At 50.8% G+C, this 24,802-nt stretch overlaps 7 protein-coding genes across 7 annotated transcripts; 5 read left to right on the forward strand and 2 right to left on the reverse strand.

Moving 5' to 3' along the window:
• Positions 1 to 1,404: 1,404 nt before the first annotated feature.
• On the forward strand, positions 1,405 to 3,109 carry K441DRAFT_667793 (phosphopantothenate-cysteine ligase-like protein). The gene has a single exon (XM_067649899.1). It carries the CDS (start codon positions 1,683 to 1,685, stop codon positions 2,808 to 2,810), a length of 1,128 nt encoding a protein of 375 aa, XP_067498860.1. The 5' UTR covers positions 1,405 to 1,682; the 3' UTR covers positions 2,811 to 3,109.
• K441DRAFT_281501 (MFS general substrate transporter) lies at positions 2,864 to 5,052 on the reverse strand. The gene is made up of 6 exons (XM_067640929.1): positions 4,783 to 5,052; positions 4,455 to 4,714; positions 4,205 to 4,393; positions 3,301 to 4,125; positions 3,165 to 3,240; positions 2,864 to 3,108 (listed from the first exon to the last, which is right to left on the reverse strand). The coding sequence occupies exons 1-6, from the start codon at positions 4,841 to 4,843 to the stop codon at positions 2,918 to 2,920; spliced, it is 1,602 nt and encodes a 533-aa protein (XP_067498861.1). The 5' UTR covers positions 4,844 to 5,052; the 3' UTR covers positions 2,864 to 2,917.
• A 1,916-nt stretch (positions 5,053 to 6,968) lies between these two features.
• Positions 6,969 to 8,685, forward strand: K441DRAFT_681184 (uncharacterized protein; the record flags this gene model as incomplete). The annotated part of the gene is made up of 2 exons (XM_067651443.1): positions 6,969 to 8,315; positions 8,521 to 8,685. 2 exons carry the CDS (start codon positions 6,969 to 6,971, stop codon positions 8,683 to 8,685), a joined length of 1,512 nt encoding a protein of 503 aa, XP_067498862.1.
• Positions 8,686 to 12,777: 4,092 nt separating this feature from the next.
• On the forward strand, positions 12,778 to 15,222 carry K441DRAFT_681185 (carbohydrate-binding module family 18; the record flags this gene model as incomplete). Its single annotated transcript, XM_067651444.1, has 4 exons — positions 12,778 to 12,923; positions 12,974 to 13,151; positions 13,203 to 13,510; positions 13,575 to 15,222. The coding sequence occupies 4 exons, from the start codon at positions 12,778 to 12,780 to the stop codon at positions 15,220 to 15,222; spliced, it is 2,280 nt and encodes a 759-aa protein (XP_067498863.1).
• A 1,738-nt stretch (positions 15,223 to 16,960) lies between these two features.
• K441DRAFT_667801 (P-loop containing nucleoside triphosphate hydrolase protein) lies at positions 16,961 to 18,097 on the forward strand. The gene has a single exon (XM_067649900.1). The coding sequence runs from the start codon at positions 17,058 to 17,060 to the stop codon at positions 17,832 to 17,834; it is 777 nt and encodes a 258-aa protein (XP_067498864.1). The 5' UTR covers positions 16,961 to 17,057; the 3' UTR covers positions 17,835 to 18,097.
• A 3,022-nt stretch (positions 18,098 to 21,119) lies between these two features.
• On the reverse strand, positions 21,120 to 21,792 carry K441DRAFT_681187 (uncharacterized protein; the record flags this gene model as incomplete). The annotated part of the gene is made up of 3 exons (XM_067651445.1): positions 21,120 to 21,282; positions 21,346 to 21,663; positions 21,746 to 21,792. The coding sequence occupies 3 exons, from the start codon at positions 21,790 to 21,792 to the stop codon at positions 21,120 to 21,122; spliced, it is 528 nt and encodes a 175-aa protein (XP_067498865.1).
• Positions 21,793 to 23,513: 1,721 nt separating this feature from the next.
• K441DRAFT_466998 (uncharacterized protein) lies at positions 23,514 to 23,996 on the forward strand (the record flags this gene model as incomplete). Its single annotated transcript, XM_067641823.1, has 1 exon — positions 23,514 to 23,996. A coding segment is annotated over one exon (483 nt), but the record flags the coding sequence as incomplete, so codon positions are not given.
• Positions 23,997 to 24,802: the final 806 nt, after the last annotated feature.

Genomic DNA, 24,802 nt, shown 5'->3' on the forward strand with positions numbered 1-24,802 from the left:
AAGTTGACGTACGTCTTTGGTGGGGCGACGATGTACATCGGAGTTGGGCGCACAACGCCTAAATCGGACCTCCAGGGACCGTTGGTGCGCACGTGCGGGCATACTGCTCCTTATCACCAGCGAAATCTCCCCGAGGTCTAAGAGCTTATGGGCGAGATATATCGTTATATAATATAAGTTTAGATTTTAAACTATAACTAACCAACTGCCTATATCTAACTTCTTATAAAATAGAGCTACGACATCGCTATAACGTAGAGGCGATAGGAGAGATGAGGGGCCTTTAGCTTATAGTATTTTTAAAGTAATTAGACGTAGAGAAGTATATAAGGTATAGTACATCGGCAAAATATTCGCAAGCTAAAGTTCACTTGATAGGTAGTTTGAAATTAAATACTATCAATTACGTCAATTACCTGCCAAATGCCTGTCGTTGACGTAGTTGACGTAGTTAACGTATTTGACGCATTTGACATGCAGCCTGCGCGCAGCCTGCGCAATTGGATAGATTATTTTAATTTTCCTACTACGCTCAATCCTCGCTTATGCTTAAGCTCTAGTAAATTATTAAGCAACGCTATAAAAAATCTAATTATATAGTAGTTCTTTTTATCAAAAGTTTACTTAGGAAAAAGTTTACGCGTATCACATAATGTAGGTGATGGGGTTATGAAGGTTTGCGGGTTTCGCAAACAAATCAAGCGCATAGACAAAATTTGTTTGCGAAACCCTCCATAACTAGGGTCACCTTCATAACTCCATCACCTACGTTAGGTAAAGCGAAATCGCCAATTACGCAGGCTGCATGTCAAAAAAACCCGGCGTAGGCTAGTTCGTCAAGTACGCCAGATAACCTGTCAATTGCATCAAGTAAGTCAATTACATAGCAGTTGAGGCCATCTATAGGGGACGATGTAGATAAGGGGTCGTTCGGTTGCAAGTTCAGATCAGAATGAGGGCTTCAGAATGGAGTTGATCTGGAGCTCCAATCTGATTCTGAGGCGACCGTTCGGTTGAATTCCAGTTCAACTTGACTTCAGCTACAAATTTTTTATGTTCCTCTGACCGCCCAAAAAACACGCTAAAAGTCACTAAAAATTTGGCAACTTTACCGTATATAGAATCTGAACTGAGGTCTTGGCGTTAGTTCAAATCAGGAGCTCGAAGCTCCTCATTTGAATCTGAAGGCTTCAGATTGCACACGTCCGTGCAACCCGTAGAACCACAGACGCGTGTCAAATCGGGAAGGAACGCGTTCGTTCTGCCAGACTTTCAGTTCAGATTCAATCTGACGCTTTTGCAACCGAACGACCCCTAAACTAAAACTAGACTAAAACTAATCGACGAGCTTTAGATTTAACATAACCGACCGGTCCCCGGGGTCTGATTTATGAGATAATGCAAACGAGCCCCTCCAGCGTCATGCCACCTGACCTGCAACCTTACGACCGAGGGCCTTCTTCGGAGCATCGCTGATCTTTAGGGTATTGCTACGAGGCATATTTTTAATCAGCAGAATATCGCCTCACATGTCCTCAATCAACTCTGGCCATTAATGCACTCTGCCTGGAAGCCTGTGATTCCAAGCTCTGTAAGACCCATTAACGCGCCCGAGACCGTCTCACCTCCCTTCCCGACACACAGAAACCACCCCCTCTATCCCCCTCTCCCAACTAGTCACGATGGACCTTCCTCCTTCCGCTGAAGCCGCCGAAAGCCATTATTTCACCCACAATCCTCCTCCGAAGAATCTTAAGTCGAACATTACCCTCGCCCGTGAGTTCATAGATCGGCATGCGGAACAAGGGCGAAGACTGGTACTGGTTACATCTGGGGGAACTACAGTTCCTCTTGAAACTCAGACAGTGCGGTACATTGACAACTTCTCTGCCGGAACTCGTGGTGCTACGAGCGCAGAGTACTTCCTGCAACAAGGCTACGCAGTCATCTTTCTCCACCGCCAATTCTCTCTCTTACCATACTCGCGGCATTACTCACACAATACACGATCATTCCTGGACTTTATGAAGGAGGAGAATGGTCGGGTTGTGGTTGATGGACAGCATCAGGAGGAGATGTTGAGGGTCCTAAGGCAGTACTCTGCAGCGAAGAAAGACAACAAACTCTTAATCTTGTCGTTTGTGACAATTACAGAGTACCTCTGGGAACTTCGCGAAGTAGCCAAGTTGATGCGCCCGTTGGGCCCCAAGGCAATGTTTTACCTCGCTGCAGCTGTCTCTGACTTCTTTGTACCTCAAGATCGAATGGTTGAGCACAAGATACAGTCTTCTGAGGAATTTGGCCAGAATACTAACTCCAAAACACCTGCAGCCCGAACGGAAGGACGCAGTCTCATCATCGATCTCGAACCTGTCCCCAAGTTTCTCAAGCAGCTCGTTGATGGCTGGGCGCCAGAGGGTATGATTGTCAGCTTCAAACTCGAAACGGACCCTTCGATGCTCGTCAAGAAAGCTCAATACTCGCTCAAGAAATATGCGCATCACCTGGTAATTGGAAACTTGTTGATGACGAGGAAGTGGGAAGTTGTTTTCGTCTCAGCAATGGAAGGGGAAAAGTGGATCCGCGTTCCTCGCAATAGAAGATCAAGGAGTGTCTCCGGTGTCGAATCTTGGATTGGACGTGCGGAAGGTGGCAAAGCCGAAAACACAGAGCCAGTGAGGCCTGGGGCACAAGACACACAAGGCGAACCTATAGTTGAGATCGAGTCTCTCATTATCCCCGAAATCGCGGACATGCACACGAAACTCATAGCGCAAGCACAAGGAACCAAACCGCAGCAACAGTCATGATATTATTCTAGGTTTGGGCAAGATAAAATCTCATGGTAATTCATTTCCACCCGCCATCAATGCACACTAGATGCGAACCTGAGAGATCGGAGGTTAGTGTGAAAGCCTCACAATATTATCCGCCATTGCGCGGTGATATGTCGGATCTTTGCGCCGTAGAGGGTTAGAGGAATCGCTCCGAGCCCAATAACTCCAACGAACACTCCTGCTTGCGTGCCGAAGCAGTTGATATAGCCGACCTTCTCAACCCACGGAATAACTCCATAGAGGAATCCAAATGCTACAATATTCTTAAGTCCTGAAAGACTGTCAGTGAAAAGCCTGTTGCGGTGAATTCGCACTATGATCACTTACCATTGACCAACAGCAGAGCATCAGAATTTACAGGCAACGCACAATCACTGACATAAGCTAGAGTGATAGTTGGGACCTATATTTTCGTGCTGTCAGCACTGTACAGTTGCTGAAACATGGCTATTCGTCCACTTACAGCTGTTAAAGCAACCGAAATCATCCCATAGCCGAAGAAGAGCGATGTCCAGTGCAGGGTTCTCTGCACACCATACCCGAAAAGGATACAGCCTGCTGGTGTAACGATGAATGGGATTATCAAGAGATACAATCGGCTTTCAGGTTCGAAAAAGCCATTGTTCTTCTTCGTTCGCCAGTCACAGAACTTGTCAACTAACCACCCTCCAGCGTACGCTCCAAATATATTGCCGATCAAGCCCGGGATGTTGATGAGACCATTGATTTGGGGCTGCCAATTATATGGAGGGGCCTGTAGCACGAAAGAGTTGAGGATGTTGACTGCAACGACCCACGCCAGGCTGACAGCGTATCCGAGGAAGGCAAACATGACCGCCGGGTACACAATCATTGGTAAAGGCCGAATAAACATCTTAAATAGATTTGTATCCGAAGGCACGCCGGACCAGAGACTCATCTCTTGCGCAAACGATTTCTTCGGTACTTGAACTTGTTCCAGAGCAGGCAACCCTGAAACTGGTTTCACGGAGGCGCACCCTGTCTTTTCCACATCAACATCCTCTTCGGACGATGATGCTATGGCCTGATCGGAAGTCGTTGCACCTAGGCTCTTGGGAACATCCCTGTTGAAGCGCGTTTCCGGCACGAATAGAAGAACGGCGAAGAAGTTGATGGCAGTGAAAATAACAGCGATCCACTTATGCCACCGCCAGCCTAGACTCTGAACAACGAATCCACAGATTAGAGGACCTATGGTATTGCCTCCAGATATGGCGTTCATGTAAATACCCATCTTAGCCCCTCGTTCATGCAAGAAGTACAGATCCTGAAAATCCTATTAGCATGTCCAGCGCATCATGTGAATGTCTCTCATTCTTAGACATCGAAATCATGTGACTACTCACGTTGACAATAGCAGCGCCTAGCGCTTCAGTCGAGGAACCAGCAAATGCGCCTACGATGTTTGACCAAAGCAAGCTTTCGAAGCTTTGAGCATTCGCACCCCAGATGAAAGTCACACAGAGAAGCAGACAAGAAAACACGAAGACCGGCCGTTTTCCGAAGTAATTGGCCATCGGAACCCAAAAAAAGTTCTGCCGTTTTGGTTAACTTGACACACTAGGGGTAGTGTCTAATGATGCTAAGTTAACTTACAAACAATCCCAGTACCAAAATCGGCCAAAGGAGCAGGTTACTCGTTTCCGTCATGCTCTTACCGAACTCGATGCTTAGCAAGTAAAAAGCCGGCGCAAGACCTCCGATACCGTAATTCGTCAGGAAAGTGAATGCACACACCGAGCCGAATGCGACGTGCTTCTTCCATATTGGCCATCGTAGGGGGTCGTTGGGGTTCGTGTTGGATGGGTGAGGAACGAGGACGAGAGATGATGCATCGCCGCCAGCATCTTCACCAACTGCCAACAGACATCAGTATTAAACAATGTAAAACTCCCGATTGAGTTCACGTCGGGGGGTATTTCACGTTTGCGGAGCTGCACAGTTCCTTCTGTCTGATCAAGTTCTTTGAGAGTGTGAAGCCGCATGATGGAAGAATAAATTCACGATTTCCAGTTGCTTAGTTCGGATACGAGGATTGCACCCAGAAAAAAAACCACGTGGAGTCGATAGATTTATCTTCAGCTGGGTTCATTGACCTCTGCTCGTTTCACTTGACTTAACTTCACGATCTCGACTCTTGACGGCACAAATCTAAGCACGAGAGGTTGAGTAGAAAGGGATTTTTCGGGATGGAGGCGAAGTGGTTTCCAGATACTATATACACAGCATCCCCAGAGACCCGATATTCTCCTATCGCCACGATTTGAAGAAGTCCCAGGTCTCATGCTTGGAGCATGGTTGTCCGTGGTCTTGCGGTGGACCGCCATGGTTTTCTCGTTCGGCTCCCCAACCCCGACATTTTAGCAGGCCAATAACAGGATGGTGGGGGAGATCTCCCGAAGCTTTAATAGTTGCTTTGACCACACTTCGATCGGTGTCCTCTCTCTTTAATTGCTCTGGAACCTTTTGGTGGCTGATAAGCGGAAGCGGTGGACGAAAAAGTTATATTGATGGCGGACTTCGCTTGGGTTTGGGACAGCTTGAACAACCACCTCGACCCGATCAGTTCGCTTTTGAAGACATCTGCTTCACCTTCATCCATATTAGGCCATCACATCTACCACTTTACATGCTTGTGGCGTTTTCACCAGAAATGTGACTAATAATGGCTGAAACGTAGGATGGCTTCAGTTGAGCAAACGCTCTTGTTCGGGTGTGACATGTAACCTCCAAGCCACTTTCAGCTCTCCAATATCGTTTGTTGAAATTCAAGCCTTCGTCCGTAGAGTGATGTCAAAAATTTGTTTCGCTACGGTACGCAGGCTCACTAAATCGCACATAGTAATTGTAGCGAAGCTGTATGCCTGGCTGCAGGAACTTTACTTCTGGCGGACTTGCGATTGGCCTTCCTCTGTAGTGTCGTGATCTTTGTCAAATATCGTGAGGTTTCCACCCGTACGATATTACCAAATTTCATCGGCAATTGCCGGGACAGCTTTGTATTCGCGTTTTGGCGGCTACAACGGGGGCGTACGTTCTCCTGGCCAACCAAGGCGATTCTCCAGGGCAGCCAAAAAGGTCCTTGCGATAGTTGGTGGCGATTTAGCGAGCCCGCGTACCGTAGCGAAATAAATTTTTGCGGTGCTGACCTCAAGATTGGAGAACCGACGTTTTGATTCAACGTAAAGATAACCAAGGACTGCCACAAGGAAGTCCCCGGCTCGTTGAGCAGCATCTTTTCTTACCGCGTTCAACGGAGAAGACTCCATGATTAGTCCGTCGACAGCGTAACCGCAGACAAGGAGGCTTGATGTCAAGAAACCGGAGATATTTCCTTTGGCATTGTTGTTTTCCTCACATCTCTGGTGGCATTCCTCAACGCTGTGCCTCGACGTCATATCTAATACGAAACATTGCAGGTCGCTTCGAAGCAAAAGTATCTTTGCGTTACAATGGCGTTCTCTAGTAACCTCGACACCTGTGCCTCACTGCCTCTGATAATCAAAGATATCTGTTGCGTTACTTTTACTGCATTCTGCCGTTTTATTCTCCATTTGAGAGCGCTTGAGTACATGAATTACCGATACTCTTGCAGGCACGCCTACGTATGAGGCTGCTTCTCTATCTGCTACCTTTCTAGTCGCGAAAATTTTCGTTAAAAATATCATCCATCCCTTGCATAAATCCTCCCGGCCTCCCTTCCTCTGTTTCTGGAGAAGAATGACAGGTTTACTCGAGTAACAAATCAAGGATTGGCTCGGAAGACATCCCCAGTGGGAAACAACAAGGACAGCCAAAGCACCCCAAGCCTCCTACCTACAGGCCCTCTCACAGAATGAGTAATAGCCAGAATCCTGGCAAGATGTTCAAGTAACGCTAGTTTGGCCACTCGAGTCCAGTCGGTCTCCTTTTTCCAAACCTAGCCAGTGTTTTCACTTCATAAACAATGGGTCTCGCCCCCTTGAATCGAGGTGGAGAACTCAACGTATATATGGCCGTCTTTCGCTGATTGCGCCCTATCAAGGTTATCAAAGTTATCGCAACAGCGGCTCGTCATCCAACCATTCCTTATCCCTCGTTGGGTTGTCATTGCACTGCTTTTATCTCGTCATGCATCTTGTTTCTCCGCGTCATCTTGCTCGGACTAGCGGTTTTAATCCATCACAGCACTCACCAACTTCGCCAACAAGGTCACCATTACCATTCGCCGAGTCACAAACTCCTCCATGCCCACCAAAGAGCACCGGGCAGATATGGAACGAACACGAAAGACGCGCACTAGATAAGGCGAAGTCGTGCGAGACATCATATGCCGGCAGCCATCTCCGCACCCTCGACTCCCAGCGTTCCTCCAGTGGGACCGTTCTAAATATTATTAAAAGTTACCGCGGCGATCCTTACACCCCGGTATCCTCACCAGTCCCGACACCCTCACCGAGCCCCTACCTCGACTTCAGCTTCCCAGACTCCCTCAGTAAAAATCACACCACGCTAGCATCCACAACAAACAACGATGCCTGCTCGGCCTGCACTCAACCCCCCAACCTCCTCTCGGCCGGCTGCCCTTCGTCCAACGAGTTACCGACTGAGAATAAAGAGATCAGCGAGCCGCATCTAGGCCACGCGCAGCAGAATCCTACCTCCACACACCTACCATCCCTCCCGCAGCAGCGCGCGCGCTATAAAGCACCCGCTTTGCCACGTACCTCCTCACAGCCCAGCACACCCTACGGCCAGATGTCGGACCTGCAGCAGCAGCAGCAACATCAGCAGGAGCAGCAGGCCTGCCACACGGAGCAGGGCATCCACGTGTACCCCATGCGCAGCACCTCGCTAGGTTGCCCGGAGCCGCCGCCACCGCCCTACAGCGGCCTCCAGGACTATTCTCATCACCACCACCAGGGCAAGGAAGGCAACCGTAGCCAGCAGCCTCGCCGCACGCGGAACCCGTCACTGACGGACCCGAACGCGCCGCGCATGCGCTGCTTCGAGCGCAAGCCGCTCCCGCCTCCCCCGCCGTCGCAACAGCAACAGCAACAGCAACAGCAGCAGTGCAGCACGCCCCTGTCCCCCTCCCCGCCAGCTACGGCTGCGTTCCGTTCCGGCGGCTCTGCGACTCCCACAGCGCGACGCGTCCACACCGGCACCAGCTCACCGCCCAGCGCTACCTCGCTACCCGATTTCCCCTCGCCGCCTAGCGTTTCCCCCTCGTCGCGCGGCATCGCCTCGCCGGTGCGTTGTGCGAGCTATGCGCTGCAGCAGACGGTGTCGGTGTGGGAGGACGACGACGACGATGAGAAGGCGAACCTGGTGGATTATTTCAAGCGGGGGTTGCGGGGGAGCAAGAGCAGTTTTTTGGGGGGTGGCGGCGGGAGGAGGGAGAGCGAGCAGGTGTTGCTGCGGAAGGGGAAGGGGCAGGGGCAGGGGAAAGGGTGGGTTGGGGGGTTCGTGAGAGTTGTGAGTTGTGGGTGTGTTAGGGGAGGGAGGGGGGAGGGGAAGAGAGGATAGACGGGGAAACATGTTTTGATCCGGAGTTTGGGATGTTTAAGGAGAGGATCGTCGTGTTGTGGTGGGATGGGAGGGATGTGGAGGGTGAAAGTCTTAGGAACCCGGGCTTATTTCGGCTATCTGTCGCATTTGCATATCTACCTGAGAAAAAAAGGTTTCGTCAAAAAAAGGTTTAGGAGGGGAAGGAGATGGGGTTTCATCTTCTTCCACAACCGTGGCTGTTGATGCTGCGGAACCGGCGAACGGCCAACTGGATTATGATGACGTCTCTTTGCGACTTCTTTCAAAGATGGGGCGGGCGGCGACGAATGAGCGATGAACGACGACGACGACGACGACAATGACAGAAATGAGGGCGCCTAGGGCGCACCGGATACATGATGAGATGACTGATGGAGTGCTACGATATGACCTTTTCACGACTGATGGACGATGGCGGGTTTTCTGGGTTTATTGTACGGGCCAGGACATTCGACTTTGAGAAGAACCGGGGCTGTTGGACTAGGTTGGACTGGGAGAGGTGGCGGTTTGTGTGTTAGATAGGTTGGGCGTAGGGCCATACTCGCGCTTTTCGGATTATAAAATTTTTGGTCTTGGAACACATTGTGCTGAAAACTCTTCCCTCTCCTCACAGCAGTGGGGACCCTGCGATTCGCAGTGCAGTACTTTCTAAAACCTTCGACTTGAAATTTTGCCGTCTTCTCCCTTGCTCCAACGATGACTTACCAGCAGCGAGTAGCTGACGCTTTGGTGTGACGGGTTATTGCTGTGCTACCCGCGACGCGGTCGCCTGCGTTCGGCTGAGATGTCTCATTCCGACGAAGGGAATAATTCTCCAATGCCGATCGGCTGTTTTTAGTAGGCTTTGTGTTACGTAGACAGAGATGCAGGGATGGTGGAAGAGAGAGGGGGCATGTAACTAGGTGGTTGACGGAAAGGACGATGTATATGGGTAGGTATATTTAGGGAAGATCATATATCAACATTCAATATGACGAGTATGTACTTACTAGGGAGAAGCTATGGCGCCTGTGGGATGAGGAGTGCGCGTTTGCGCCGCGGGATAGAGAGAAGGTGGTTATGGTACCACTAGGTTTAGGGCACGGGGATTAGCGGTGTAGTTGCGTGGGCTCGAATGCGGTCTTTTACAGCTAGGGTGCAGTCTGTTTGAGCGTTCAGTTAGTCTGGCTTGATCCGCTGCTCCAGTGTATGTGGCATGTGAAGTATGTGTGAGAAGGGAGAAAGGAGGTGGGTAGTGCGAGGGTGGAAGTATGGGGTGTAGGGACGGTCGTGATTGATTTGGTGTTTGGGTAAGCCATTTTGAGGGTGTAGTGTGCGAATAGGTATAGGAGTCGTTTGAGGACGACCTCCTGGTTCGGTTTCTTTGACTGGAGCCTCTTCATATGCTTCTCAAGATTTCGTGGTCTACCCCGCGTTTCATCCCTCGAGTTATGGACGCGTTTACTGCCGATTATCCATGGGCCAGAGCCGCCCGTTTGCTCTTTGCGGTCAGTTTCAAGATTGAGCGTTGGTCTTTGGGAAGTTGCAGAACTCGCTAATTGGAGAACAGCAGTGACGATAGTCATATCCACTAAAAAAAATCGAAAGAGTTGAATCGAAATTTGCCTTTACTACCAAAGCAATACGGAAACCGAATACATAGACTGTGCAAGGAAATATTTCAAAATGTGCCACTTCTCATTACATATTGTAAGACCACATTTCCTTGGGATTCGGACGAAGAAGGCTAATTAAGGGAACAAAGTGGAAATGCGGTGACAGCTTTTTCACCAAACACTCGTCTTGCAGCTTCGATCGTGCAGCACACGATCCGAACAACCTACTCAATCCTCTCCACCCATCAGTCAGTATGCCTTGCTACACTACCTCTGGCAGAAGCCACCATACCAGACAGCAGGCAACCTTCACTCTCGCCCTTGCAGGAATCTCCTACATCTCAAGGCAACGATACGCTTTGCGCTTGTCCTGCAATCCCCACCATCGACCTCCCGTCGCTAGGCCAAAGCACGCGATGTCGCTTCCGCCCATGGAAGTTTTCTCGCGCTTGCATTCCGATCCCATTAGAGGAAATTAGCATGGCGTCACGAATAAGCCAGACCAGCCTTGGGGAGAATGGGAAATGTCGGGTCTTTGAGGCAGTCCTTCAACATCGTGAAGCTACGATGTGTCCATTTTGGTTGCCAGCGCACGCTCGAGGTGTTTTGCGCCTAGTTAGGGAGACGGCCTGCATTATGTGTTCTAATTCGTTCACGTGGTGTGCATCGTCATAACCTCTCAATCCGAGGCTACGGCCTGTACGAGCCCCCAGTGTGCGCGCAGACTTTCTTGCACACTAGAGAACTTTGCAAGTGTGCACACTTGCTCGCAAGTGCACAGCCCTTTTGTATTAGTGTCTACGCTGGACGGTGTACACTCGACAAGTTTCTAGCGAAATTAGATGTGGTGTGTCGCGCGCACCTGGTTGGGAGTTGTAGCGTTTCTCGTCCGTCATGCACCAGGTTTCTCTTGGTTCTCGTCTGTGGCCAAGGCGCACGGGTTTAGTTTTGCAACTGGGGTCTTGAGGCATTCCGAACTTCCGAATTAGGGCCTGTTCGGTTGCGGCGTCATATGCGAAATGAGAGCCTCATATTGGAGTTGATCCGGAGCCCCTATACGACCTGGAGGCTGCTGTTCGGTAGATATGGCGACTTTTCCGGATACTACTGCGGCAGTAGTCGGCGCCATAGTAAACCACCAAACAGGAAACTGGTGATAGAGGATCGGTGGTAGGTACGTTCTGGCTGAGTGGTGATCAATGTGGGTAGGGCGCTCAACCGAACACTTGGCTTCATATCATATTGAGTACGACTACCAGAGCGCCGCTGAATATCTACTAGTTGACGCTGGTGAGAGTACGGTGCAACCTCATATTGAAAAGCCTCATATTGCAACCGAATACGCCCTTAGTACAGAAGAGCATCCCATCCATCCCATCCGTTGCTCCTTAATGCGCCGTTGTTCTTGTGCTAGAGGCGATCTTCACTCTGTAGAGTTAATGCATCGTTCGTATTCTCTAGGGCCTGACATGTCACGTAATAGTGTTGTATTTGGCCCGTGTTTCGACGTCTAGACGGCATGCACGGCAGAGAGCAGGAGGAGGCTACCCCTGTTCCTGAACGGAGAGGTCTTTTCCAGATTGACGCTTGCAAGCCACCAAAATGTGGGGTCAAGCCCCATGGCGTTTGGATTCGCCATCTGGCAATGCCTCGAGCCGTCGAGGCTTGATCTTCTCCAAGCCATCAGGTTTCAACTTGGCAGCACCTTTAGACACGTATCATGCCATGCAACTACGAGGAAACTTCCCGCTGTCAAAAATGGCTGTTTCTGGGAACCATAAGGGTCTCCTTCTCCGGTGACACAAATAGCGCATATCTGCTAGGTTACATTGTTTCTTCCTCAGGAGGACCGAGGACTCCGGTAGAAGCTTCGAAGCGCAAGTGCGCGAAGCCATAATTAGAATATTCCCGGCTGGCGATCAGGACGATACTGGTTGGCGTGGCCTGAAATTTCGGTTAACCCTGATCATAGCTTTGCCACCTCTGGCCATCAGTTGGCTGACGATGCCAATGCGTGCAAGGCGCTGGGCGCCGTTGCCCCGAACGGAACCTAAGGGGCGCCTTTGACGTTGCTGGCACTCTGCTGGCCAGTGCTGCTCGATTCCCGCCTGGGAAATCCCTAATCGCTGGCGCATCTAGGGACAGGGCCTTCAGCCCTCTTTTCTATACATACATGCATACTGCCGCTGAGCCGCTCCTTCACCTTTTCCACCCTTTCCACTTCTTGTCCTTTATTCTGTGCTGTAGGCGTCTCTGATGCCATCAGTTCTTCTCTGTTAATTCTTGCATTCATCGAAGAGCCGTCACTCGTTCCGGCCCTTCACACATAATATACTATCTCGCGCAAGACGGTGCTTGCTAGACACTCGCTGTAGCCACAACATCTCATTCAACTTACTTAAATTTAGTGTCATAAGTGCACTCTCACGAATCTCGGGCTCGTACTACCTCTACACGGAAGCCCCAATCTCTAAGACAAACCACACGGCAAGAACGTACTGCGTGGTGCCAATCAGATAATTACGGGTATGTGTGAAGTGCCTCACTACGTGGAGCCTCAGTCGTGGCTTTTATTGCAAGGCACGCCTCGGCGCATAATGCAGTAGTCCGTACCTTGAGTCACCTAGCTGTCAATTGCCATTTCTATGTGCCGTCAGTTTCCCTCATCACCTGCCTTGATCGAAGCGACATTCACTTTGTTTTTGGATAAAATTTCGAATTGCGCTCAAATTGACTCTGGATGCACTGCTACCCTCATTTGGCTTACATTTCCACTACAGATATTTTTTCCAATTATGAGAGCGTCACTCGTTTCACTCGGCGTTTTCGCCGGGCTCGCCTCAGCGAATATCAAATTCCACTGGGTTCAACCTACATGTGACTACAACGCGGTTGGACAAACGTCCTGCCTGCGAGGCCAACACTGCACCAAGGATAATGTGTCAGTAGAGTCAATTCACTGGTTGGATGTACATCTAACGGACTATGCAGCTGCGAAGCTACCGACAATGAAGACCTTTATCCCCGTTCATTTCGCCACGATGTTCCAAAGCTGGCGGAGCGTGCTACTTATTCAACTGACGGCACTTGTGGACCCAACAACGGAAACACCATTTGCGACCCAAATAGCACCGTTTATACTGGCACGTGCTGCAGTCAATATGGTTGGGTATGAGGAACGTCTTCCGTATGGACGAAGAGCAAAACTAACTTAATACAGTGTGGAAATACCCCAGCACATTGTGGCACTGGATGCGTATCTGGATGTACATCATCTTCCAGCCCGGTCGTGAGTGCCGCTGCCGCTACTTCTGTCTCTGCGCCTGCCTCGGGCACAACTCCGCCCTCGTCGACCACTTCGGGCGAACCAGTCCTTGGCAAGCCGTCCTCGGTCGTTTCTTCCGCAGGCTCTGCATCCACTGCAAAGGTTACCACAGACGGTTCTTGTGGTGTCAACTTTGGCGGCACTGTTTGCGGAGACTGGCCACAGGGAGCTTGCTGTTCCATGTATGGGTACTGCGGAAACACGTAAGTTTTGACTTTTGATCTTCATTTCCTCAATGCGTGTCATCATCGCTAAACTATCATTCAGCACCTCCCATTGCGGTGAAGGATGCCAATCTGGGCCTTGCTCTGGTGGAGCAGTCGTTCCTGCTCCTGGACCAAGCCCAGCCCCTGCTAATGCAAATCCAGGCTCTTTCAATGTAGTTGGCCAATCGGGTGTTCCTGCCATGCACGCTGGTCTTCTGCCGAATGGCCGTGTCGTCTTCTTGGATAAGGTGGAGAATTACACTCAACTCAAGCTTCCTAACGGCCAGTATGCATACTCATCGGAATATGACCCGGCCACTAACCAAGTTGTCCCACTCGCCTACAAGACGAATTCATTCTGCGCCGGTGGTATTTTCCTTTCTGACGGACAGTTCCTTGCCCTCGGCGGCAACGCGCCTCTTGACTTTATTGACCCAACCGTCGGTGACGGCTTCACTGGCATTCGCTATTTAAAGAGATCTGCAACAGATGCAAGCCTTAACGGCCAAGACTGGAGCGAACCTGGCAACAAGCTGTCCACCGCACGGTGGTATCCCTCGGTTCAGATTATGCCTGACGGGACTCTCTTCGTCGCATCTGGAAGCTTGAATGGTCTTGATCCGTCGGTTCCAGCAAACAACAACCCGACGTATGAGATTCTCAGCTCAGCCGGTGTCTCCAGCGGAAACAGCATTCCAATGGATATCCTTGCTAAGAATCAGCCATACTATATGTACCCGTTCATGCACCTCCTTCGCGATGGCACGCTGTTCGTGTTCGTTTCGAAATCTGCGGAGCTCTTCAATGTTGCCACCAACACGACGATTCGCACTTTCTCAGATCTTCCAGGTGATTACCGTACCTATCCTAACACGGGCGGCTCGGTGCTTCTCCCGCTCTCCAGCAGCTCAAACTGGAACCCGGACATCCTCATCTGTGGTGGCGGTGCGTATCAAGATATCACCTCGCCTACCGATCCGTCCTGCGGCCGCATCCAGCCCCTTGGGACCAACCCATCCTGGGAAATGGACAGTATGCCTGAAGGACGCGGAATGGTGGAAGGCACCCTCCTCCCCGACGGCACCGTCATCTTCCTCAACGGCTGCAACCACGGCGCCCAAGGCTTCGGCCTCGCCACAGATCCAACCTTCGAGGCTCTAATCTACGACCCCACCAAAGCGCTCGGCCAGCGCTGGACCACAGGCGCCAGCACCAACATCCCACGCCTCTACCACAGCGTCGCGCTGCTGCTCCTCGATGGCACGCTGATGGTCACCGGCTCCAACCCCGTCGAGCAGCCCGTGTTAACAGCGTCGACGCAAAACCCGTACATCACCGAGTTCCGCGTCGAGATCTACACCCCGCCGTACCTGCAAGGCGCCGCTGCGACGAAGCGCCCGACCGCCGTGGCGCTGTCCTCGAAGGCGCTGAATGCCAACGGTTCCACCTTCACCGTCACTTTTACAGTCCCGGCGGGCGCGCAGGCTGCGAAGGTCGCGCTCTACTATGGCGGCTTCGTCACCCACTCGGTCCACATGGGCCACCGTATGGCGTTCCTGGATACGGCGGGCTGGGAGGCGGGGNCGCTGGCTCAAACGCTTACTGTTACTATGCCGCCGAACAGCAATGTTGCGCCACCTGGGCCGTATGTGGTGTATGTGGTTGTGGACGGCGTGCCGGCGATTGGGCAGTTCGTTCAGGTTTCGTAGAGAGTGGTGAGGGGGGCTGTGATGAATGAAGGTGAGTAGGGAGGGAGGAGTAGCTTCATTAGAAATAGAGGGTGGTGGTTGGAGCAGCTTCTCAGAGAAGCTCTAATAATCGGCCCCTAGATTATATGCGTGGTTTTGGTTAGGTGGGAATAGATTCTGATGTAGATGATGCGATGCGAGCACGTTGTGCGTAATGTGCGGGCTGCATGTCTTAAGACGACTTAATTAGAAATTATGAAATGTTCATACCGTCTTTATAATTTAAGTAGAGAATGTATGCCACTGTCTGCTTGCTGGGAGGTGAGCTGTCAAATAGGGGAAGGTCGGATTCCAGAATTCCCATGTGCCTTGTTATCGATAAGCACGATCGTTAACCGATCCGATGTTGCAGGGCACAGCTCGCAGCTTCACCGACCTTCTATTCAAAATTCACCACAGCTTCGCCATCCACTGGATAGCTATCCTACTTAAGGAATCCTGTCCTCCAGGAATCCAAGCTTGGCATTGAGCTGGTTTACACCGCATCTCTCAGGATTTGATCTAATTGGAAAGCTCCGACGGCATGCAGCTACGTTCTTGCCCCTTCACCTCAGAGTCATTGCTGCTGTTCAGCCGCGAGGATGCCTAATATATGTCTCCTCGACCCCTAGTAAGCTGGGTAAGTTGCTCTGGAGCAGCGTCAAAGCTTCATGGAATCATTAGGTCTCTTTCCACTCTCCTTGCCTTATATGCTTACATGCCATTACAGTTAGAATATCCGGTACATAACTTCTATCCCTCTCCTTGTTGCGAGAGAACGCCCTAGATACCCCTTCCTTGAGGCTTTGAGGCACACACAAATAGCTATTAAAGGAACTAGGCAGAGCAGGCCTTTACACACGGCAGCCTCAACAACTACAAGGATGGGGAAATTGTTTCGTAACTTCGACGTGGGGAACGCCCTACGCCTGGTAGGGAATACAATACCCGGTGCTAGTCCCGTGGGAAGTAACGCTATATTGGACCCCACGAATCAAATTATTTTGGATTCTATAATCCCTGGTTTTACAATAATCCGTCAGCTCTTTATGAACTATTTTCGGCTCGATATCACATCGACCGTTACGAGGATCATATTCGCGGCAGTCATAGCCCATGGAGGAGGAGTCATGTTGGAAGCCATAAAGCAGTTTATGTTTAAATTCTGCTTCTCATCCGTCTCTATCCCGGTTTCGGACCGACTCAACCGTGAAGTTCTATTGTGGATGTCCACCCATGTCATTGAACGGGGTTCAAGGCATCTCGCAGCGCAGTCGAGCAAGAGCGACGGACATTCCGGCTCAAACCCGTTCCGCTCCTCCAGCCTATCGAAACTCAGGCGGTTCAACCCCGCCGACTTCGACGAGCGAACCCCGCCCGTCACGTATCTGCCCACGCTCGGCACACAATGGTTCTGGCACCGTGGCCGGCCGTTCATGTTCACCAAGTCCAACAGCTCAATATACGGCATGGACCGCGCCGATGGCGCCGGGGAAATCACCGTGTCGTGCCTCGGCCGCGACCCGGAGCCTCTCAAGCGCTTCCTGCAAGACTGCAAGGAGTTCGATAAAAAGGGGAAAGAGTTCCTGATCACCGTGCACACGCGCGGCGACTACTCGCAGCTGTGGTCCGAGCCGATCCTGAAGCCCAGCCGGGCACTGAACACGGTTGACATGGACGACGGCATTAAGAAAGCGCTCATCGACGACCTAACCGACTACCTGCACCCGTCGTCACGGCAGGCGTACGGGCGGCGCGGGGTGCCGTACCGGCGCGGCTACCTGTTCTACGGGCCGCCGGGCACGGGCAAGACGAGCATGTGCCTCGCACTAGCCGGGCACTTCAAGCTGGAGCTGTACACGCTGAGCGGCACGGGCGTCAAGGACGACGAGCTAGGCAAAATGTTCGCCGCGCTGCCGCCCAAGTGCCTGATCCTGCTCGAGGACATCGACTCGGCGGGCATCACGCGCGAGCGCATGGGCGAGCCGAAGAAGAAGACCCACGCCGCCCGTTCTGGCATCACGCTCAGCGGCCTGCTCAACGCTTTCGATGGCACTACGTCCCAAGAGGGCCGCGTTCTGGTGCTGACGAGCAATACGCCGGACACGCTCGATCGCGCGCTGGTGCGGCCCGGGCGCATTGACCGCCAGGTGTATTTCGGGCCCGTGTCGCGGACCTGCGCGCGGAATATCTTCCTGCGCATGTTCGCGAGCGATGCGGGTAAGGACGCGGGGAGTAAGGGCGCGGACGCGGCCGACCACCACCCGGTATGGCGTGCGCAACCGGGCGTCGGCGAGCACGAGTTGAGCGCGCTGGCGGACCGCTTTGCGGAGCAGATCCCTGAGGCCCGCGTCTCGCCGGCGGAGCTGCAGGGCTTCTTGCTCGATCATAAGAGGCCGGCGGAGGCGGTTGAGAGGGTGGGGGACTGGGTCCGGGAGATGCTCGGGGTGGGCGAGGGGATGGTGGAGGGGGAGCGGCAGGAGGGGGAGCGGCAGAAGGGGAAGCGGCGGAGGGAGCGGCTGAGGGCGGAGGGGGTGGAGAGTGAGAGCGATAGCTCGGATGATGGTGATGACAGTGGTAGTAATGAGGGCTAATGTTGGGACCGTTCTGGAGCCGTTCCTGGGATTTGTCACGCCATCTGCTACTTTCAGAATGAGGGGGTTTGGAGGCTCGGGCGAAATCGGTTGATCAAATCGGTAGATGAAAGGAGGAGAGATGTTCTACGAGATGTTGTGAAGAGGTGCCTGTATAGGGTTATGACAAATGCCAAGGACGGCGCCGTGGCAGATAGCAAGGCGTAATGAGCCTTCTCCGGACACCAAGGGCGGAAATAGAAATATAGAAAGAGGCAGGGAGAGCAATAGTATATCCACGGCTTAGCTACAGGTGGTGCCGTGGATATTCGCGGAATATCGACCGGGGTTGTTAGGGTCACGTGTGGCTCAGCGAGCAAAGCCTTCAATTCCAATATTGTGCCCCTTGCATAGATTAGTACTATATTCTGTGGCCCGTGCGTGGGGTCAAGAACATTAAAACTTTGGTGTCTAAATATAAATTAATAGCTTCCCTAATCAATAACATAGACCTTGTGCAGCCCACTTAACATCCTGTTTCCGGGAATCGGGTCGCAATAAGGCCACCGCTAGAGCTCATTTGAGGGTTTTAGTGAGGTGTAAGAACGGCTTACCGCCTATGCATGCACCTCTTTAATTGGTGCACGGGCCGCATTTTATTGAGCGTTATTATCTGTGCAAGAGATACTACCATGCTAGAGAGCTGGATACTACAAAACATCTAGTCAGCTGAGTATAAAAATTCCACTAAGACCTAGACCGCTGCTCTCCATCTGTGTAGGATATTTCTGACAATGAATCACTCACTTGGTGGACAAGCATTGTCGGTTGATGCTGGGGACAACTTAACTCGATTGGGCCATCTTCCGTGCTTGTTTACTCTGATCCCTAACAGCACATCCACATTATATATTAGGGCGAGGCGGGTGGATAAATGTTACCTTCCCAATCCCATCATTTTGGAAAGTTTAAGCATTACCAATACTTACTAGACAGCAGGAACCGTGATAACGGTGACAATTGCTTTGTTCTTTCTCGTATGACAATGTTTGACCGGGCCACCACATAAAACATTCGACTTTCGTTAAAGAGTATCATAAATCAAACCATGCTATCGGGACGTTATTTAATAAATCAGTGGGGGCCGTCGAAATCGGACTCTGCACCTGTACGAGGTAGCTTTGCCTACGAACCTGCTGGTCTTCGGATTCTAACGCAGAGACGTCGCACAGCGTCGACCCCATCTGTGCAATCCTCATGGATGCGAGTCGGATTGTATACCCCTTCCTACCCTTATGGCAATACGCGCCTGCGAAGTATAATAGGTACTTACCGTTAATTAATCGCACCGTATAATCCTACCTGGCTGCCTAGATAACAACCACGAGGTTTTATTATCCCCTTTCTACGGACTAGTCCCCCTAGAGAGGGCCTGATAACTGGGGCCTAGGCGGAAAAGATACCTAGAGTATATATCCCGCTCGCCTTTCAGGATTAGAACGATACCGGTTAAGAGATAGATAAATCCCCCTTGTGCCTTTAATAGGCTCTGGGGGGGGGGGTAGGGTATATATAATAGCAGGCAAGAGATAGTATATAATAGGGGACAGTTAAGATATAGGAGACTACTAGTATATAGCAATTAATAGTAGGGCCTAGCTGGTACGTAATGAACCCTAGCTCTAGCTCTAGATAAGCTAAGAGAAGGATATAGTAGTAACCACGGGGATCTAAGATCTGACGGAGGCCTAGACGTAACCGTTGAGCAGCCCTAGGGGGCCGCTAGCTGCGTGCGGAGGTAGTAAATCAGGGTTTTTTAATCTTACTAAGGCATAGGGCTTCCCCCCACATGCCAGGGGGTTTTCCCTGTAAAATGCACAATTTCCCTTGTGTGCGACGTTAATCAAAGAGTCAATAATAATAATAAATCAGCAGGCTCTGAGAAATTCTGTCTCTAAACATACTCTAGCTAGTCCATATAATCAAGAACCTAATAATGCATCATAATACTATATAAATTGCGTTATATTAATCTGCATCGTATTTCATTGTCCATATCGAGTTGCTCGTGAGGTTGTAAAAAGTTCTTCGGATTTTCCACCCATCAAACATTCAATCTATCACAGCAGCTATCGATATGCCTAAGATTTTGGGATGCTCCTTAGATTTGTTGCAACCTTCAACCTACAAAATCCCATCATGACACTAAAAATAACCATCGAAACCCACTAATTCTAGCTAGAACACAAAAGAAGAAAGAGGCCCCAATCATAAAATCATATGAAAGACATCGCCGAACCCTCATCCCCGCTGCTATCGTGGAGATTACAGAAGTCACCAGTCCCGAACTGATCTTTCCGCCTCACGCCAGAATGCCGTAAAAGTCGCAGCAAGCGCAGGTGCCGGTGAAGGGGATTGGATCACGTTGAGTATCCTTGGCATCCTGCAATGCAACAATGCGGGCAATCAATAAATGCAATGCAGCCCAGGATCAACCGCTAGGGCTCACCCGCCACCGGGCATGCTGGAGCCTGGGCCGTGCTTTGTGCGATTGTTGCCTTCAGCTGTGGCCCTGCGCACAGCACACGTTTTGCTGTGCGCTGGTGAGCGGCATTATTTCCGGGCGTTTGGTTTCCGGGCGTTTTGCACGTTTGAGCGTTAGCGCCTTATGCATGTTTGTGGCGAATTGGAGGCTGAATTTGAGAAGTTTAGTTGGACTGCAGGATTGATGTCTACTTGGGCTTTTGGGCTAGTTGGTCGATCAGAAGGCGGTTTGTTTATTTTATGGATTTGTGTGAAGACCGCAGAACTAAGAAGTAGGGGCCTTTTTGTAATCTTTGTACCTGTGTAGAGACTCCTGCATGACTCAGATTTTTGGAGCTTGTTTATTGTGTTAGTGACCTTTGGAAGTTGGATTTGTAGAGCCGAAATGTGATGAATTTGTCGGATTGTTCCAATGACTGTAGATAACTGTTGTTTTATTGGGGAATAAGTGGAATATGGTCTTCCGCTCTCTCTGATGGCTGCACGCAGATAGAATTTGAGGAATCACAGCTGACACGATTTCATGAAGGAGAGCTAGCATTTAATAACTACGGGTTTCTCGGATTACATTAAACTAGCCATAATGACCATTAAGGAGCGTTTTCGCTAAAGTCGTAGCCGTAAAAGATGAGAGCTATCCATCTTGTTTACTCCTCCCCTCAATCTTTTTCCAAGTCATTGCTTGCCATCACGTACTCAAGTTGGCAGCTTCACCCTCTGGTAAGGATACAGCTGGGGCTTGCGAGTATGTTTCAACTCCGCTTACCATCCGTAGCCCTTGGTCGAGCACTCTGTCTTAGTCTCCACGATAGTGGACGTGTAAGGGACTTCCTCGGTCGACGTGCAGACCGATTCACTTGGGGTGCTGGTGACATAGGTCTCCGGGCAGGTTGTCACTTCGGTCTTGTATGAGGTCAAGATAATGCTGCAGGTTTTCGAGTCAGCGACTACAATACAATGATGTAGGAGATCAGTGAGAATTGCTTACGTGTAAGGAATAGTTTCACAGCTGGTCTGTTCTTTCGACTTGGTTTCCACCTCCGTGGTCCAGGTAGTGACTGGGATTGTCTTCGTCTCAAGGTAGGTCTCCCATGAGGTAATCGTCTTGATAGATTCACTGATGGATGTCTTGGGGTATGGAACGACAGTGGTCTGTGGGATCTCGGTGATCTCGGTTACAGGCACATAGACAGTCTTGGTTTCTACGAATGTTGTCTCGGAAGTGCCACAGGTGGTTGTCGTGATGTACTTAGTGGTGCAAGTAGACGTTCCCCAGTCGCCACCTGGAGCGGCAACAACGAAAGCGCTAGCGAAACATTAGCATTGGCAAGAATTGTAATAGGGGTAGAAGGCGTATCAACAGTATGGAATAAAAGCAAGATATTTACCTTGAAGCGACAAGTGTGAGAAGAGTGGCCTTGATAGCAGAGATCATGTTGGCTAAATATGAATATTTTAAGATTGTTGTTTGAGGCACTGTAGAGATGTTCTACTTAGGCTGCTTGCAACGAATGTGTGTAGCGAAGGTGAGGAGCTGTGATTACTGCTGTGAGTCTTTCTATGTGCTGGAGCAGGCCAGCTTTATACATTTTCTGGCATAGCCACCCGCACATTGACCCGAACCCACCCGCACACTGATCCGAACCCCTCTCGTGATTTCATTAAGGCATTCAGCTGTGCCGTCTGTTCGGGCGCGCTCGGCCGTCATGCTGCATGCGGTGTTGCATGTAGTGTAAAGCTAGTAATGGCCGCAAAGGGAAGAATCGAGCGGTGAAGAGCCAAGACAGGCTCATTGGAGTGAGCGGTAAGATTCAATTGGAGAAAACAATTTGAATACCAGGTCATATCACCAGCTTGAGGGATACATCAGAAACATTAGACCAAGAGCGGACGCAACTCGAGCTCGAGCTTGAGCGAAGCACTCGGGAAACCTAAGGAAGGATCCACGATGCCAAGCTTTCATGTTAGCCGGGTGAGGCTTGAGGAATGTATTCGACCTTACCGTATTCTGAAAATAGCAACAAAGCAGCATTCAAGAAAAAGGACGAAGCATGTACGATGAGGAAATGTTCTTTGGGGGTGTCAAATCAGAGCCGCATGGGACTAAGCGATAGTGTCAGCCTACAAACTAACGCCCCAAGCTTCGGCTCCCCGATCTGCGCCACCTAGTCTCCAGAGTTGGTTCTGTGAGCTGGTTTGCGGGGTATACAGAGACTTCTGCACGGCTTCTCGTATTCTCCAAGTCGTGGAGTAGGCGCAGATCGGCTTATAGCTTGGCATGCGTTGTCGGGCCGGAAGGACGCCTTCACGAGAAACCTAACGTCCAAGCAACTTCGGAAGACATTGCATTGTCCTTGGGTGCTTCCGTGCGCTGTGCTGTCTCCCTTGTGGGTCTCGGAGGTATCCCGTCCGCTGGCAGGTTCCACGAGAGTTGGACCGTGCGCGAACACCAGACTCAAAAGTACGCGTGTGATCACGGAGCGTTGATCCTATTGATTCTATTAGCTGGCTCTTATGGATAATCGTAGGACCCATTTTACCAGCGGAAGGGATAATCAGAAGTATTACGGTTGGGATGGAAAAGCAGTGACACCTATACAGCTTCAGCCAGCTGTGAGAATTTGGCCAAGCTCGATCAGGAACGAGGCCCCGATGCGGTGGTGAGCGGCAGGAATTGCCTAGCGACGCGAACATGCAGATCACGGTGTTCGAAGCTTTGCAGGAAGCTAGAGTAAGAATACAGCTGGAAAGGGCTGACAATGAGGAGACATGCTGGGGAAGTGGTGGGGACAGCCGTCGTTGGTTGTTGTCGTTGGCCACCACCCCCTGTGGCTTGATCTTCCACCATTGAAACTCCGGGGCTGTGACTAAGCACGTTAATTCCTCAATTTCGAGCCCTCGTCTACTGCACTTTGCTAGGCTGCTCCCAAGTTGCATACAGCACTGTGCTCGCCAGGCACAACGGCCGTTCTTCTCGCCACAAGTTAATTCCCTTTGCTATCCGTGCCACCAAATTGGCCTATGAGAGCCCCATAAGGCCCTCGTGTGAGATCCAATTGACCTGCCGCCTGAAGAGCTGATCTCTAAGCCTCCTACCGAGACTGCTTGCCTTGCACCTGCAGTCAATTATTCATGGCATCCCTCCTGCGAAGTCCGTCCGAGCCAACCACCATGTCCCCGCCCCCCCAGGAATCCGCATCATACGGCTCCGCCATCACTTCGCCCCGCTCACGCAAGCAATTGGGCCTTTTCTTCGCGGGAGCCTCGTTCTTCTTACTTTCGACAGTAATTACCCGACGCTCCCTTGCTCGCCGTTACAAGGCGATCACTCCTAAGTTCTACCAACCAAACACGAGACCGAATACCACCTTCAATGCTGGCCTCGAAGCGTTTGAGGCGCTAAACTTAGCTACAGTTAATGTCTGCAGCTTGGCTATGATGGTGGCGGGTGGGACGCTTTGGGCATTCGACATATCTAGTACGGACGACATGCGGCGAAAGGTCAGGGGCGGCCTCGGCATAGATGGCAGTGGAAGGTCGGAAAAAGACGCGGAGGAAGAAATGGAGGAATGGCTTGCTACTGTGTTGGCTAGAAAAGAGGAGAAGGAACGGAGAAAGAAAGAGAGCGTGGAAGAAAAAAGGACCAATGAACGAGGGGCGCCTCGGTAGTCCTCGAGTACGTGTGTGCATATGGCTGGCTGTACGAATATTGCATGGTAGCCCAACTGGCGCAGCTAGAGCGTTGTTAAAGACCCCGGGTCGTACCAATGCAGCACTGTGGTTGGTCTGTCAAAAGTTGGTTTTGGTAATAATTCTATTTACTATACTGACTCTAGTAAACCACGCGCTTGTCACTTCTCCATCCAGCCGTAAAGCTGCAGACGTTGAAAAGCAGAACAAATGGCTTGCAGGATCTGCAGGAGACAGTGGTGGTTCAAAAGTCTGCATCTGCGGCTGCTAATATTGAAAATTGTCCACGTGCGTGAGCGTAACCTTTTGAACGGGCTTGGTTTTTTCTTTTTTTGAGTGTATTCGTGATTGCTGCAGCACCGGCCAACATGTCTCTATGAAGAGCAGGTAGCACATCGATATGAGGGCTGTTGATCCTCCGGTTGAACAGCCTCCCTAGGATTCTTCGATATGGCTGACGTCAGTCTGGTCTGGGTGCTTTATTTTACCGTCTTGTATCTAACTCCTGGCTTTCCTGCTCAAGGCCATCATTATTGTGGATCTAGATCCTTTTTTCCATAGCTCATCAATAACGAGTTTGGGGCCGGAAATCCCCACGTTAGACTTGTATAGGTATCGTCTGCCTCGCACCACACTATGCTGCTTAATTCTCATCTGGTTGATATTCCCTTTTTGGCTTCAACTAGCCTATATGTCTGCATCCATTTTTGCCACCCAGCTTGTTCGTGAGTGCCACTCTCCGTTCAAGCTATACA

This window comes from Cenococcum geophilum (genome assembly GCF_001692895.1).
Source record: "Cenococcum geophilum 1.58 unplaced genomic scaffold K441scaffold_57, whole genome shotgun sequence".
Classification (NCBI taxonomy): Eukaryota; Fungi; Ascomycota; class Dothideomycetes; order Gloniales; family Gloniaceae; genus Cenococcum; species Cenococcum geophilum.

Coding starts and splice junctions, on each gene's coding strand:
- K441DRAFT_667793 (XM_067649899.1), top strand. CDS start 1,683: ATGGACCTTCCTCCTTCCGCTGAAGCCGCCGAAAGCCATTATTTCACC.
- K441DRAFT_281501 (XM_067640929.1), bottom strand. CDS start 4,843: ATGCGGCTTCACACTCTCAAAGAACTTGATCAGACAGAAGGAACTGTG. Junction 4,715..4,782: donor AACTGTGCAGCTCCGCAAAC/GTGAAATACCCC, acceptor GTCTGTTGGCAG/TTGGTGAAGATGCTGGCGGC. Junction 4,126..4,204: donor TAGGCGCTGCTATTGTCAAC/GTGAGTAGTCAC, acceptor TAGGATTTTCAG/GATCTGTACTTCTTGCATGA.
- K441DRAFT_667801 (XM_067649900.1), top strand. CDS start 17,058: ATGTGCCTCGCACTAGCCGGGCACTTCAAGCTGGAGCTGTACACGCTG.